The sequence below is a fragment of the Crocuta crocuta genome, unplaced genomic scaffold (assembly GCF_008692635.1).
Source record: "Crocuta crocuta isolate KB4526 unplaced genomic scaffold, BGI_CrCroc_1.0 scaffold457, whole genome shotgun sequence".
Classification (NCBI taxonomy): Eukaryota; Metazoa; Chordata; class Mammalia; order Carnivora; family Hyaenidae; genus Crocuta; species Crocuta crocuta.
Window position 1 is genome coordinate 4198329 of NW_027531318.1, and position 16636 is coordinate 4214964.

Below are 16636 nucleotides of genomic sequence, written 5' to 3' on the forward strand. Positions count from 1 at the left end.
TGCCGCCGCCGCCATGGCTGCCATGATGGATCGGAAGTGAGCCTCAGGGCGACTGCTACCGGCGCCGGCACTTCGAGTCTGGGTTCCCCGGCTCCCGCCGCCGCGGAAAGGGCAGGCGACGCGGCAGACTGCCGACTCTCTCGGCCTTCGCGACCCCTACCCTCAGCTCGGGCCTGCTTCCTTCCAGACTGAGAGGCGGGGAGTGGCTCCCGGCCTCCGGCCCCGGCAGCGAGGAAGATGGCGGACCCGGCCGAGTGCAACATCAAAGTGATGTGTCGCTTCAGACCTCTCAATGAGTCTGAGGTGAACCGCGGCGATAAGTACATCGCCAAGTTTCAGGGAGAAGACACGGTTATGATCGCGGTGAGTGACCCCGCCCCTACCCCTAGTCTCTCTCCTTCGGGCCTGGCTGGGCCCCGAGTTCGGGGAAGTGGCGGGGTGCAGAATTGAGAGCTAGCGGTGATGACCTCCAACCCTGCCCCCCAGCAGAGTTTGCGGGTTCAAATAACCCTGGGAAGGGAGACTGCGCGGCTGGCTCCCTGGCTGTTCCTGGATCGCCCCCACCCCGAACTTGAAGTGCCCAGAGATGGGAGGCGCCTGATCTCTGTGTCTGTCTGGGACACTCCCCCACCTGGGGCGCTGAAGGAACTGTCCGGGGAGTAAGTTTAGTGCATATTTGCTTGTGTGTGTGTGTGTGTGTGTGTGTGTGTGTGTGTGCGCGCGCGCGCGCGCCTGCCTGTGCAGTTACTGATGCTGTTGGTGTTTTGGACTATCCCCAAGTTTACCGTTTGTAACGTGCAAGATTAAAGTTCAGCTAAAAACGTTGAGCTTTAAGACCAGCCCTATTGTACCTTAAATAGTAAAGATACTTAGTTTTATGGAAGATAAAGATACAACTGTTTGTTGAACCGTATTGTCTGCCTCTCGGGAGGAGGAAAAATTATCAAACAACTACACATATACCTGTACCCCAAGTGTTCACCCACCCGTCCTTTGAGTGATGAATGAACGTTCATGTTAACTATTATAAATGACAAATTGAGGACTGTAAAAAGAGTGCGTTTTCTTTTGAAATCGGAGTGACCAATTTTTTCTCCAATTTTCTAGCAGATCTTGCCAACTCTGATTGGGTCAAGCAAGTGCCCAGAAAAATCTGTAATCTCTTACTGGGTTTTATGGGGTAAGAGTATAGCATAGAGTGTTAACTTTTTGTGTGTATTATCATTATAAAAGCAAGCTTTAAAAAAAAATTAAACCTTGACCAGTAAGTTGGATTGATTTCTTGTTAGTAAATTGATTTTGATAATCTCAAGGACGGAGAAATGTCCTTTGTACTGTAAAATATAATACATAACTAATGTTTCCTGNTTTTTTTTTTTTTTTTGAGGTCTGATCTCTGGTATTGAAAGGTCCTATGTATGTTGAATTCCCAGTTCAAGAAGATTAAAATGGGTAGTAGGATATTACATACCTAATTGTTACTAAAAATTAAATTTATCTTTCTTGGTAATGCGATTGTGGCAGAACTTTTTTGTACATTGCTGTCATGGTACAACATCTTAATGTTAATCTTTTCTCTAATGGCGTTCCATGTTTAGCATATTGTTTGCACAGTCTAATTTGGAAATAGGACAAAGGGTCACAGGAGATGGGACATTGATGATTAAGAGCATAGAAGACAAGACTGAACTTCAAGAGTTTTTATGTGAAAATTTGCAAAGTTGAGCTCTAGATAATGAATGTCATGTCATAGCCCTTTTTTGCTTGGTAGACTTGGGGCAAACAAGTCATTAGATTACTAACAACTGCTTGCGACTACTGTGTGAAGACTGTCGGGCTGGCTTTTTGTTAACAAGTTCACGAGAAAAACTAAATGACATCATGGTTAGGCAGAGGAGTTAAGCCCAGAAGTAGTCATCCTTTTTCTTTATGATGGTATCTTAACATGGAATCAGAGGAGGCTTGCAGGGCCTGGGTTGTTGGCAAACTGGCTAGTAGTTGCTCAGAGTTTTTGTGATTACTCAGCTGCAACCGTGGTTGACACATTGAAGCTATTTCCTTTTTGACTTTTATTAAGAATGTCTCATTTGTGCAGACTTTTGTGTGTGTTTAAACAAATCTATTAGTATTATAAAGATTCGTTTGTTCGAATGATAGGATTTAGGATTCATAAGATGTATTAAGTGAGAAGGCACCTTACTGCCCAAATATGATGTAAAACGTGACAACAGTTAAAACGAGTAATTAACACTGGAAGCACACATGTATCCTAGGTTGTTCCTTTTGAGTAAAGTTCTTGTAAGTTCCTTAACAATGTAAATAAATCTAAATGATAACAGAAATAATGAATAGGTGATTGAGTTGTGAGTCCATAGTAAACAGTTGGCCTTTAAATTGGGTAAGCATTTTATTAGTCTTTTTTTTAAGTTTAAGCAAAAATACAGTGGAGTCACATAGCCTTAAGAAATGTAAGACGACAGGTTTAGTTCATTATTTTCAAGAACTAATCTTCTGCACTTACTAGGTCATTGGTTACTCTGAGGTCTCAATTTCTTTTAATGAATTTATATTTTAAAAGGTTTGGGAATTTATAAGGAATAGCTGGGAGAGTGAAATCTCTAGGTAAAGTTATGTATTGGTTTGTTTTGTTCATTTTACTGGATCTTGATTCAAAACAAACAGTTTTAAGAAGGAATTGCTGCAGTGCATCTTTTAAAACTAAATTATTTAAACATGATTTAAAAAACACTTTGTACAGTCTTCTGGTTAAATTAAGATTTAAAGAATAAGTATTTTAGTTTATAATGTTACTGAATTATAGGTATAATCAATGCTCCTTTAGAAGATAATTTTTAAGGATTCTCATTTTCATTGAAGTTCAGTGTCCAGTATATTGTTGAAACTTTTTTCCTTTTACATCAGTGATTTTAGTATAATATCCCTTGGCAGGTAAATCTTGTAATATAGATTACAAGTGTCTCTGTGTTTTGCAACTTTCGTACAGATTTTTTTTTTTTTTGGTAATTAAGTGCTTGTTAAAGAGGTATAAGTATCACATATTGAATGAAATAAATGGATTATTTAAGGAAAACTTTTAAATGATAAAAATAGAACATATTTGCTTTAAATAAGAGAACTTGTTATCCACAAAAAAGAAGGACGAGGGAAACACCATATATGGTTGAAATGAGCCTGCTGAAAACTCCAGGGAAAAAAAATCAATAGAAAAAAGTGTTTATGCATCATAAAAGTGGAACATGTGTATATGTATCAGTAAGTATCTTTACTAATCATTGTTCCTTATATGGTATACTGTAGTGGCTGTCAGAACCAAAAACAGGCTGTTGTAGTTCATTAAAATTAGAGGAAAGTAGGGGCGCCTGGGTGGCTCAGTCAGTTAAGTGTCCAACTTCAGCTCAGGTCACGATCTCACAGCTCATGAGTTCGAACCCCTTGTCAGGCTCTATGCTGACAGCTCAGCCTGGAGCCTGCTTCAGATTCTGTGGTCTCCCTCTTTCTCTGCCTCTCCTTCGTTCATGCTCTGCCTCTCCTTCGTTCATGCTCTGCCTCTCCTTCGTTCATGCTCTGCCCCTCTCTCTCTCTCAAAAGAAAGAAATTAAAGGACAGTAAAACCTAATTCGATCATTTTGTCCAGTTCCTTGCCTATAGCTCAACATGATTTCTCTTTTCAAGTGAATGATGATTTGGTGTTTGATTATGATTACCTTAAGAGTGAACATTAAAAGAGAAAAAGTCATCATCACATGCCTGTACTGTTGTGGAATATTAGCTAGCTGTCATTGTCAAACTAAATAAAATCTGATAAGCTATCATCCCATGTGATCTGAGGATCACTACTCAAAATTCCAGAGAAAGGTATACGCCTGCTACGAGGGTGTCCTTTATAACCAGATTTGATGTTCAACTTGGTCTCTGCAGATACAAACAGGAACCACTTAACTAAGAAATCTGAGGTATGGGGTGCCTGGCTGGCTCAGGCTTTGGAACATGAAACTCTTGATACTGGGATTTTGAGTTCAAGGCCCACATTGGGTGTAGAGACTAACTAAAATTAAAATCTTGAAAGAAAGAAAGAAATCTCATGTAGATTGCAGTTCAAATAAACATTCCTGTTTGGTTTTGTCCACTTGAACCCTAAGTCAGATATGAATATATCTTATGACTTGGGGTATCTTTGAAGGTTCATGGAAATAAGACTATATAATGTACATTTCAAGGCCAAGTACCAGGATTTTAAAGATATGGATGTCTAGATTGTGAGTGTTCCTTGGTTTAATTCATTTGAAAGATTTTTAGTAAAGAAATGTCTCTTAATTATAGACCCATTACAAGTAGTTTTTATGTTTCGTGAATTTTGTTTTTCATCCCAGGAAGCTATGGTCAGTTAGTAACTTCAGGTCTTGATCTCTAATCAAAACATTGCCTTATTTAACAAAATTATAGATTAGTTTTGGAATTAAAACTTTTGTCAACTTAATGCTTATTAGTACTTAATTTTTGATTTAACAAGGATAGAACATCTAAAAAAATCGCTCAATCCCAGCTTAGTTATTTTTTAGTTTGCATATTTGCCATAAGGAATGCTATAGTAAACAGCTGTATAAAAGTACTTTTTAATTGTATTTTTAAATTTTTTTTTAAATTTTTGAGAGAGAGAGAGAGATAGGGTGTGAGTGGAGGAGGGGCAGAGAGAGGGGGAGACATAGAATCTGAAGCAGGCTCCAGGCTGTGAGCTGTCAGCACAGAGCCCCATGCGGGGCTCGAACCACAAGCTGTGAGATCATGACCTGAGCCAAAGTCGGACGCTTAACTGACCAAACCACCCAGGCACCCCTAAAAGTACTTCTGAGACAGATTTTACTATTACCCATTATTTTTGGTATATTTCTTTCTAAATGAAAGTTTACGACCACTGTTTTTATTGGTATGATAATGGAGATAACTTAAAGTCAGTCATGTTTGTTCTTTATATACATACATAATCTTTTAAGTTTGTTTATTTTGAGAGAGACTGAGACAGTGCAAGCGAGGAGGGGTAGAGAGAGAGGGAGATAGAGAATCCCAAGCAGGCCCCAAACTGTCAGCGCAGAGCCCAGTGCAGGTCTTGAACCCATGAAACTGAGATCCTGACCCGAGCCGAAACCAAGAGTCAGGCACTCAACCAGCTGAGCCACCCAGGCACTCCTGTTCTTTGTATTTTTTATTTTAATAAATTTTTAAGTTTATTTGTTTATTTTGAGAGAGAGAGAGTATAAGTGGGATAGGGACAGAGAGAGTGGGGTGAGAGAATCCCAAACAGGCTCCACATGGTCAGTGCAGAGCCCAAAGCGGGGCTCGAACCCGCAAACCACAAGGTCATGACCTGAACTGAGATCAAGAGTCTGATGCTCAACCAACTGAGCCACCCAGAGACTCTTCTTTATATTTTCTAAATGTTTATTTTAATAAAATTTTATTACTTATTTTGGAGGATACAGTTTTTTTCTTATTACCTATTTTCTGTTGATTAGTTTGTTTCATGCAAGCAAAATTTGAGTTAATCGTTGTTTAATTTCATAGTATTTTATACATCTTTATTAAATGTATATTTTGGCTAATTGCAGTCTGTTCTTGACTCTGTACTAAATTGTGAGTTCTTTAATGCCAGATGCTGACTCCATTTCAATTCAGTTAACATTGCGTGACCACTTACATTAGATCCTCGTATACAGCTTCTTACCGTATTAGTATTCAAGATTCTACCCAGCCTTGTTCTCTGTTCTTTGAACCCTACAGTCTGTACTAGCTAAATAACATTTCTGAAACTCTGTTAATCGTTTATCTGATAGTTAAACTGATACCTGATAGGTGCTAAATAAGTGCTTGCTGGATACATGAAGAGGAAACTACTTTCTTTTTGGATAGAAAGAATTAGAGTGGTTTATCTGTGGATGGTGATTGTTATTTTGATTGTACGTGTGTTTTCGGAATTGTTCATCATGATTATGTCTTATACAATCAGTAAAAGAGTAGATTGTCTTTTTTTTTTTCTTAGTTGCACCTGTAAAATTGGATGTTAATGCCTGTGTAGAATCTTAGTGAAAGGACTTTTTTTTTTTTTGAATAGTTTATTGTCAAGCTGGTTTCCATACAACATCCAGTGCTCATCCCCACAAGTGCCCTCCTCCATGCCCATCACGCCCCTCTCGCTCCCCCATCCCATCTACCCTCAGTTTGTTCTCAGCATTCAAGAGTCTCTCATAGTTTGCCTCCCTCCCTCTCCCCCACTATTTCCCCCCTTCTTCTCCCCCATGGTCCTTCGTTACGTTCCTACTAATCCTCCTATACGTGCAAACATATGGTGTTTGTCCTGCCTGACTTATTTCGCTCAGCATAACACCCTCAAGGTCCATCCATGTTGCTACACATGGCCAGATTTCATTCTTCCTCATTGCCGTGTAGTATTCCATTGTATAGATAAACCACATCTTCTTGATCCATTCATCGGTTGATGGACACTTAGGCTCGTGAAAGGACATTTTTATGTATGTTTCATAGGTGACGAATAGTTAGACATTGAGATGCCTACTTTTAATTGATGCCAAAGTGAGGTCATCTTAGTATAACCTTTAGGAATGCTTTCAGCTGCAGAGGGAAAATAACTAATAGTGGTTAAAATAAATACAAGGTTATTTTTCTCATATAAAAAGTCTGCAGATAGGCCCTTGCTGCTACTGTTTACTGACTCTTGTTGTGTGTTGTCATCCTTAAGTTAATTGACTTTTCATCATGTCAGTGATGGATGGATCATTGACATGCTACATGCTACAGCATGTAGCTGTAAGATGGATGGATCTTACATGATGGATGCTACAGCTCCATCATTCCAGAAAGGAGAAAGGGCAGCTCCAGCTGAAGTGGTCCTTTTTATCAGAAAAACAAAAGCATTTCCTTGAGACCTTCAGCAGGCCATCACTTTATAGAATCCAGAAGTGGGTCATATGCCCACTGGTTGCAGAGAGACTAGGCTATCAGGTGGTTAGCTTCCCAGCCTATGTAGTGGAAAGTGGCAAGGGGAAGGGGAATTAGGAATGACTTTTGATAGCCCTTTAGGAGTGTCTGTTTCATTGTAATTTTCATTACCCGAAGCTTTGGGGAAGGAGACTATGGGATATAGTTTCTAAAAAGTAAGGTCTTTTTTTTATTTTGGCTGAGGCCTGAGAAGTCTTCTGTAATGTTAAGGATTGTTTTGGAAGCCATTATAGTTTTATATTTTAGGGCCCAGCATCCTTCCTTTCCTACAGGAGAGTGTAGAAACCAGGCATACACTTCCTTTCAAATACTTAGAATCCCCTTGCCCTCCTCTCTCATCTGTGCATGCTTACTTTTTCTCCTAGATTACTAGATTGTTCCTGCCAGCATTTAAACTTTTTCAGGTCTTGTCCATCTTTAAAAAAATTTTCTTTAGACCTACAGCCAGATTTCTGCTTTACTTACTTAGTTACTTCTCATACTTTTTAAATCTCTTTCCAGTCTGACCTTTGTCATTGGATACTTTTCAGTTTTGCCTTGACCTCACAGCTATATTTGATACAGTCAGTCCCTCCTTGATAATTCCTTAACTTGCATGGACACTATGATTTTTTTTCATTCCATCCCTCTGGCTCATTCGTCCGACAGTATCAGTAGTGGTCTAAATGAGTCCTCAAGATCCTTTCAGGAGACCCAGAAGGTCAAAACTATTTTCAAAATAACACTAAGATGTTATCTGCCTTTTTTACCTTGTTGTATTTACATTTGATCTTTGCTTCTTAAACTTCCAACTTTTGGCTTCCTGCATTCTACAAGCTTCTTTCTGCCTTAGGATCTTTAAGCATTCAATACTCAGCTAGGCTACTTCCACACTCACCCTCCCATGACTAGTATTGAGGAAACAGATAGTGAGCTATTCTTCTTCAGTTTTTAAACATCCTTCTCCAGAGTGGTTCCCTGGAATATTTCTGCTTTCTCCCAGACTTGGGAGCTTCTCTTATATGCTGTCATAGCACTCTGTTACATGAGTCAGACAGATATCTAGTCATTTAATTATTTGTCTGATGTCTGCCCCACTATTATTTATGCTTCACTAAAGCAGAGAGTATATCTGCCTTGGTCAGCATTCTAGTAAGATGTCTACTATATTAGGCATTCCATAAATATTTGTTAATGAATGATTGAAAAGCTGTTGCAGTAAAATGGGAGGCGTGGAAGGAGCTCTGAACTGAAAGATTTGGATTTAAATTTTAGTTTTTCATTAACACTGTTTGTACCTTTAAGGATTCTAGTTTTCTTATTTGCAAAATAATATTATTATTGAAAATAGAGTCTTGGTACTCGCCAGAGTAGACACTCATTAAATAAAAATTCACTCGGCAATATTTGAGTACCTATTATAATAGTGCTAGGCCCTGGAAATCTAATAAAGACATTTTTGGTTTGGTGCTGTTTATTCTAGTGAATGTGTACTTGGTGATCCCTAAGATCCTTTCCACAAAAGATACTATGACACGAAGTAATGCATAGTAGGTACCCTATTTAAAAGGTTAAATATATGATGACATCTTTAAAGGAGCTTATAAGTGCCCATTCACCTTTAATTTGTGATGTTGAAGCCTTTGTTTCTATTTTTCAGTCCAAGCCTTATGCATTTGACCGAGTGTTCCAGTCAAACACCTCTCAAGAACAAGTATATAATGATTGTGCAAAGAAGATTGTTAAAGGTAAATATATTGCTATATTGTCCCCAGCAATAAGTAAAATTTTGTTTGTGGTCTTCTCCATTTACCCAACATTTTTTTCATTTTAATGCCCCCCCTTTTTTAGTTAATTGTAGAAGACAATTGTTTAATAAAAAAGATCAAATACAGTTAGTAAACACACTGTTGGCTGAAATTCCATGGTCTAATTCATATATAGTACCTAGTGTAGGGTATTACAGGAATTTTAGTGTTACACACTTGTTCTAGAAGATGCATTTCGATTAGGTATTCCCAGGAGAGTTTCTAAGGTAGCAGTTATAGAAATACAGCAGCATGAAAATGAGTACAAAATGGTTAGACAAATTTATAAAAAGTAGTAGAAAATGGTAGCAAACTATCATTCTTCCATTCCATTGTTATTCCCCAAAGACTTTTCTTGTGTTCAGCAGAAAAACACTTGAGGAATTTAACAGAAGTTACCAAGGGTGAGAAAAGTGTGTATATTCCAGTTAATACTGTTAATTTGTACTAAGATTTTTCAAGTTTATATTTTCTTTTTTCTTTTTTTAAATGTTTTATTTATTTCTTAGGAGAGAGTGAGAGAGACGGCGTGAGCAGGGGAGGGTCAGAGAGAGAGGGAGTCACAGACTGAAACAGGCTCCAGGCTCTGAGCTGGCAGTCAGCACAGAGCCCGACGCGAGGCTTGAACCCGTGAACTGTGAGATCATGACCTAAGCAAAAGTCAGACGCTTAACCGACTAAGCCACCCAGGTGCCCCACAAGTTTATATTTTCTAAAACCATAGAACCATAGAGTTGAGAAGAGGGTATGAGTGATAGCCTAGTGAATACTAGGTTAGAGGGGATGGAATTTGGTATAAAAGTGGACAGTTCAGGGTTAAGTAGGAGTGCAATTTGTCCAGTAACAAAAAAAGGCAGAGTTTTTGGATAGAAGTAAGTCTGTAGGTGTGATGGAAGAAAAATGTGGATCTTCTCTTCGTATTAATTCCATTTTGTCTATGATACATGGAGCAGAGTCATCACAGAATGAAGATGAAGGGGAGGGGGTTCTAGGAAAAGGAATGAAGTTGACTGGCAATAGAAGTTGAATGGATTAGGGAAATATCACTGTATTGCTAGGCTGCATTACGGGCCCACTTGAAGTTAGCTGCCAGAAGAGTTAAATTTACCTAGTTGGGTTTTTATCAAGTGAGTACAAAAGAGTGAGAGAAAGCAAGAGAACTGAGGCTGTAATCGAGAGAATGATGATAATAGTGAACCATGGAATCTACGGTGAATGAGGGGAAGAAGAACACAGGTGGGTGGAATGGGTTTTAGGGACAGTGAAAAGAAGTGGTAATAATAGTATATTATAGTCTTAGTGGGGTCAAAGGTTTGTTGGAATCAGGGTAGTAGAAGGAATAATAGGGAGTAAATACTTAATTGCCCTTGGGGAAGTAGTGTAATTAATAATTAAAAGGTCTAGGGGCGCCTGGGTGGCTTAGTTGGTTGGGCGTCCGACTTTCGCTTAGGTCATGATCTCGCGGTTCGTGGGTTCGAGCCCCGCGTCGGGCTCTGTGCTGACAGCTCAGAGCCTGGAGCCTGCTTCGGATTCTGTGTTTCCCTCTCTTTCTGCCCCTCCCCCTGCCTGTACTCTTTCTCTCTCCTTCAAAAATAAACAAACATTTAAAAAAATAAAATATAATTTGGCTATAAGCTTTTAAAGTGTGGATTCTAAACATTTTAGCTCTTGATTATATTTTGAGTTTTGTTTTTATGGTTATCTTATTAGGGATAAATATTGGCTATCAGCATATTTAATAAGTCTGTTATGGTGTCAAGGACTTATAAATTTTTTAAAAACTTTTTATGGATGTTGTTTGAAACATATGACTCTAAATCATTCATAAAATGCTTAACTGGGGGCACCTGAGTGGCTCAGTTGGTTAAGCATCTGACTTTGGTTTTGGCTCAGATCGTGATCTAACGATTTGTGACATTGAGCCCAGCGTTGGGCTCTGTGCTGACAAGTGTGGAGTCTGCTTGGGTCTCTCTCTCTCCCTCTCCCTCTCCCCCCCCCTCCCCCTCTCTCTCTNCCCTCTTCCCCTCCCTCCCTCTCTCTCCCTCTGCCTCTTTCCCCACTCAAACTTATTAATAAGTTTTAATAAATGCTTAATGGGCTGTGTTGCTTTGCCTAGTTTTCTAAAAACTAAGTAAGGTTTTAGGCAGTTAATTATCACACTGAGTATTCAGCCAACTTCAGACTCTCTTACTTAGACAGTTATCTAGTTCTTAGCTAGTCACATATCAACAAAAATTTGATGAAAAATTTGGATCCTTTTATGAAGTCATGGTACAAGAGTCTGGTGTTTCCCCAAAGTGTCAGTTGGGTGACCTTATCCAGACAGGAAATTAGGTAGTTCAGCCATAGCTTTCCCTTAGTGAAATTTTGTATACTTTTCTGTAGTTCCCATGATCTGTCATTTTTCCTTTTTGAAAATGAGTATAACATTTACAAGTTTGTCATCTTTTCGTTCTCCACTGCTTTTAAAAATGAGCTTTAGTGGCTGTGAAATTTTTATCCATGGAATGTATTTCTTCTATAACTAGAAATCTGGGCTCATTTATAACCATTCTTTGGCTCTTTTATCCACCTCAGCCTTAAAGTCTGTCTTGACAGTGTTTATTTTGTTGCTCCATTTTGAGGATAATAGTGTAGGAAGTGGTAATAAAATGGGAATACCTCTGTCTTACATTATCTGTTAACATTTTATTCTCTGGGCTGTGCAAGTCTCCTCCTATATTAGTCTCTGTCTGAATATTTAAAAAACTTTAGGGCTTTCTACTTTGTTTTGATTAGACTCACTTATTATGGGCTTTTATTTTTCTCATGCTGTTCTAGTGATTTTATCTCTTTTTGCACATCCTTGGTTAGTCTGTTAATAATAGTCTCATATTTACCTTTCTAAGAACTCTTTGAAATCTATTATCCTGAAGTCCTGAGGTACATGTTCCTATTTCGTTTTGTTTCATTACTATTTACAATTTTAAGATGACATGATTCATTTAGTGAAATTTCCCTCCTGTTCTCAAAATTTGATCCCTTTTACTTTACAGCAAATTCCTGTTTTACTTTTAGAACCGAATTTTGAATATCAGTTTCCTTGTTTGCATTATGGTTAAGAACATAGGCTTTGGAATCAGACAAACCTAGATTAAAATCTAGGCTCTTCCACTTTCTCACTGTGTGACTTTTGGCAAGTTACCTAACTTTTCTAAGTCTTCATTTCCTGTTCTGCAAAATGAGGATACTGAATATTGAAAAAAATGATTCATGGGGGGGTGCCTGAGTGGCTCATTTTGGTTAAGCGTCCTGCTCTTAATTTTGGCTCAGGTCATGATCTCACAGTCCATAGGATCAAGCCCCAAATTGAGCTCTAAGAGGACAGTGTGGAGCATGCTTGGTTTTCTCACTTCCTTTCTCTCTGCCGCTCTGCATGTGCTGCTCTCTGTCATTCAAAATAAATTAATTAAAAAAAATTTTTTCATGAAAAAGAACTTCACCCAGGGGCTGGTACGAAGAAACAAGCACACAATAAATATCAACTGCTGTTTGTTTCTTTTATCTTCTAAGAGAGGAAATTATTTTATTAATTTAATCTTCCATAATTGTGCTTGGGGTAATGCAGTGTATAATATTTTCACCCTACAAAATTAGGCTTCAAGCAGCTGTTAAAATAGAAAGTTCTGTCACTGTCTCTCTCCAGCTTCTTTGCTAGCGTGTAATTTGTATTAGGAAAGTATCACCTGGCTATGACTTATTTTTTTTATCTTCCCCCAAATGCTCTCTACCATTTTGGAGGAGCCTGGATATAGATAGTAGGTAGTGGGACTTTTCCTGAACAAGAATATGAATGTGGCAGAGTTACCAATAGATATATAGATTTAAGGAGGGTAAGGAGGTAGACAGGTGGTGGGTGCCTGGTGAGGTACGAGGACAGGAAACCGACCTATATACATGGCAGGTTGGACTTGGGACAGTTATTGGCACGCCAATCAGGTGGAAGGCCATGGTTAGAAACTGTTGGTAGGCAACAGTCAGCAAAATGATAGGTGAGGTGGTATTTCTTCTGAGATGCGGATTTGATGAGCAAGCTGCCAAAGGTGACCTGAAAGCAGCTAGTACTCTTTGGGCTCCTGACAGTTCACTGAAGCATTGTTTCATAAATTTCTGTACAAGTTTATGTTTGTGTAACTTTATTATGTACAATGTTATTACCTTTTCCTTTCTGTATATTCATTAGATAGGTTTTCTTTATTTTGAACAAGTTTTACCCACTTGTATTCCCTTGTGAATTCCAAATCTGAGTGATGTCTCTTCAGTTCCCTATATGAAGTTGTCATTTATTCAGTACTTGCTATATACACCAGTCATCTTACCAGGCCTTCATAGATTTCTGTTTCCTACCATAGCTTCCTGACCTGAGCTGTCTGCCAACTTTATTTATGTTTAATTTTCCAGATGCGGCCTGCCATATATTTGTTTTAGTTCCTGTGTTCCTTGATAATACAGTGCAGTGCTCAAGTGTATGTCTTCAGAGCCAAGACTGTCTGGGTTGGGATCCCAGCTCCATCTTACTAGCTGTGGGAGTATGGGCAAATTAATATCTCTGTTCCTCAGTTTTGTCCTCTATAAAGTAGGATTAAAAATAGTACCTTTCACAGGGTTTTGTGAGAATTTAATAACTAATATATGAAGAATTATGAGAGCCTGGCACATTTTTATGCTTTCAGATGTTAGCAATAATTTTTTATGATGACTTGTAATTCTCACAGCCTTCCCTAAACAGACGTTTTGCTGTTGAGGAAGCTGAAGTTCAGAGAGATAAGTAACTTTTAGAAGGTGTCATGCTGTTGTCTTGCTTACTAAATGTTTGTCTTTCTTTCCTTCTTTCTTTCTTTCTTTCTTTCTTTCTCTTTCTTTCTTTCTTTCTTTCCTTTCTTTCTTTCTTTCTTTCTTTCTTTCTTTCTTTCTTTCTTTCTTTCTTCTTTCTTTCTTTCTTTCTTTTCTCCCTCCCTCCCTCCTTCCTTCCTTCCTTTCCTTCCTTCCTCTTTGTTTTCATTTTTCAGTGTTTTGTTTATTTTTGAGAGAGTATGCAAGGAAGAGGAGGGGATGGGGACAGAAGATCAGAAGCAGTCTCTGAGCTGATAGCAGAGAGCCTGATGCGGGGCTTGAACTCATGATCATGAGATCAAGACTGATTTCAAATGACTCAGCCACCCAGGTGTCCCTAAATGTTTTCCTTTTTTACAGAATATGAGAGAAGTAATACTTGTCTATAGTTGTCCATCTCTGTTTCTCACAAGAACAGCAAAGGTATATTTTAAACAGTGAGGGAGGCTTTAGAAAGATGCTGTGTGTTTGTAATGGTAATAATCATTCAGCAAGCATTTGAGTCCCTACTAAGTGCCAGTCACTGTGCTAAGAGTTAAACACACCCCTGGCCTCAAGGAGTTTACAAGCAGGTGAGGAAGGCAGATAAGTTAAATTGACAGTTGCAATGATAGTAATAAGTATAATCTTTAAATGTAAATGCTGTAGGAACACATAGGATGAGATTCTCATCCAAATGTACTTGGCAATGGTTTATCATGTTGGGTTGGAGAAAAAAGTAAAGCCTAAGCTTGTCTTAAAAGATACACAAAGACTAGGAAGGAGAAGGAGGGGTGCGTTTTGGCAGAGGTGACATTGCGTCAAGGCATACCCACCTGAGAAGAGCATTGTGGATGTGAGGAACAACATACATTGTGGTATGACTGAAGTTGAACCATGTGAATTTGTCAGATTTGATCATTTGACAAACAAAAATAGCAGTGTGAGAGGAAGGATGATGGGAGGTGGAGCTGAAAAAGCAAACAAGAGCCGCGTCAAAAAGAACCTAATTTTACTTGATTACAGATGTATACTCTAGGATTTTCAAATACATGTGTATTATTTTTATTTCTTTAAAGATTCATCCTCATGGGGCACCTGGGTGGCTCAGCCGGTTAAGCGTCCAACTTCGGCTCAGGTCATGATCTCACGGTTTGTGGGTTTGAGCCCCACGTCGGGCTCTGTGCTGACAGCTAGCTCAGAGCCTGGAGCCTGCTTTGGATTCTGTGTCTCTCTCTGACCCTCCCCTGCCCATGCTGTGTGTGTGTCTCTTTCTCCTAGAAATAAAAACATTTAAAAAAAATTTTTTTTTTTTTTTTTAATAAAGATTCATTCTCAGGATAGGTACGTATCATTGTATATAAAATTCAGGGAATGAAACTGGAAAATGAATCCTAGTTAATGATATATGCATGGTGAAGTATTTTAGGTGAAAATGTATTGAAGTCTGCAGTTTACTTTGAAATGCATTAAAAAATGAGATGGATGGATAGATACATGATTAAACTGTAAAATTATAAAATGTTAATGACTAAGTTTTTAGTGGTTATAGTATTCCCTGTAAAATGTATTCACATTTTCTGTATGTTTAGATTTGTTGGGGGTAAGTCCCTAGAGAAAGTATGTAGTCAGGATTCAAAGGTAAGCAAGAATTATTTTCCTAATTAACAAAAATGTTTATCAAACTTACTTTAGTTATACTGTGGCGGGTCTAGAAATCACCTCTAATCAGTCATTGTTATATCCCTTCACCCAGAGCAGAGCTTAGATTCTAGCAGGTGTTCAGTAAATATATGAATGTTGAATATTCCATAATCTCTGTAATCATACAAAGTTTTTAGTTATGCTTGAAGTCCCAAATATAAATGTATTGCGTACATTTGTTATCCTAGGTCCCTTCATATAACATAGTTTGACATAGCCACAAATAATACTCTAATATTTTGTAGACATGCTACTAAATATGATCTTGAGAAAGTCACTTGTTTACTTACCAATATTTTTTTAAGTATTTATTTTGGTGGTTGCTAGGTATTTGGATCATATCATGAGTTGCTAGGTATTTGGATCATATGAATAGACCATATCACGAATAGATGTATCAAAAATTTGGATTTGATTAAAAGATCTTAAGCAGAGAGTGTGACATAGACATACTAAGAACAGGTATGTGTAAAGGAAGTGAATTGGAAAGGGTGCAGTACTTTTTTCTCTGGATGATTTCCTTTTCAGAATTATACTGCAATGCAATGCAATTTCTTTTAAATGTGATATGAGATCTCTTAAGATTTTTCCCAGGGAAGTAAATACCTTTTTTTTTTTTTTCCTCTGTTAATATCTAGTTAGTTGTGCCCAATGTTGGGATTGTCCTTTTTTTCCTTTTTTAAGTAGCCAGTTTAAAAAAAACAAGGATTGATTTGCTACTGATTTACTTAAAACTATTGCCATCTGCTATTTCCAACAGAGGCTTCTCTTTTTAACTTTAGCTTCCTCTAGAATACAGTGTAATCTCTTAGTACCTTTTCATCACCAAAAAAATAACAAACTAGATCCTTTAAAATTGAAAACCGGAAGGTCACCTTGTTACATTTTCTTTTTTCCCTTCAAACTAGTAAAGAAAGATACTTAAATTAAGGTTAGATCTTATAGTACATACAGGGCTAAAAAATATTAAATTCCATAGGAACTTTCTGAGAATTTATTTTTGATGTAGAACTGGACTTGTTAAGCTTGTAGAATGGGGACTGTTGTATGGGTTTGTGAGATTTAACCACTGGTTAACCATCAACAGTAGTCCTAGTTGTTTGTAAAAGTGAATTCCTGTCTCTTATGTAAATTTGCAGAACATTATTTTTCTTTTAGGTCACATAAATCTTTGGAATACAGGTGTAATGACATTTGAGATGTATGTACAGTTCTATAAAAGATGACTATAAGCAATAGAATTTAAATTTTGTGTGTGGTTG

General features: G+C 38.0%; 1 protein-coding gene across 1 annotated transcript in view; it reads left to right on the top strand.

Annotated features, from left to right (window-relative positions):
* The first annotated feature begins 6 nt into the window (after positions 1–6).
* Positions 7–16636, top strand: part of KIF5B (kinesin family member 5B) — a 48588-nt gene continuing 31958 nt past the window's right edge. The window contains exons 1-2 of the mRNA XM_077771789.1: positions 7–363; positions 8672–8759. Of these exons, the coding sequence (XP_077627915.1) occupies positions 238–363; positions 8672–8759 (214 nt within the window). The 5' untranslated portion in view covers positions 7–237. The remainder of the gene's footprint in view (positions 364–8671; positions 8760–16636) is intronic.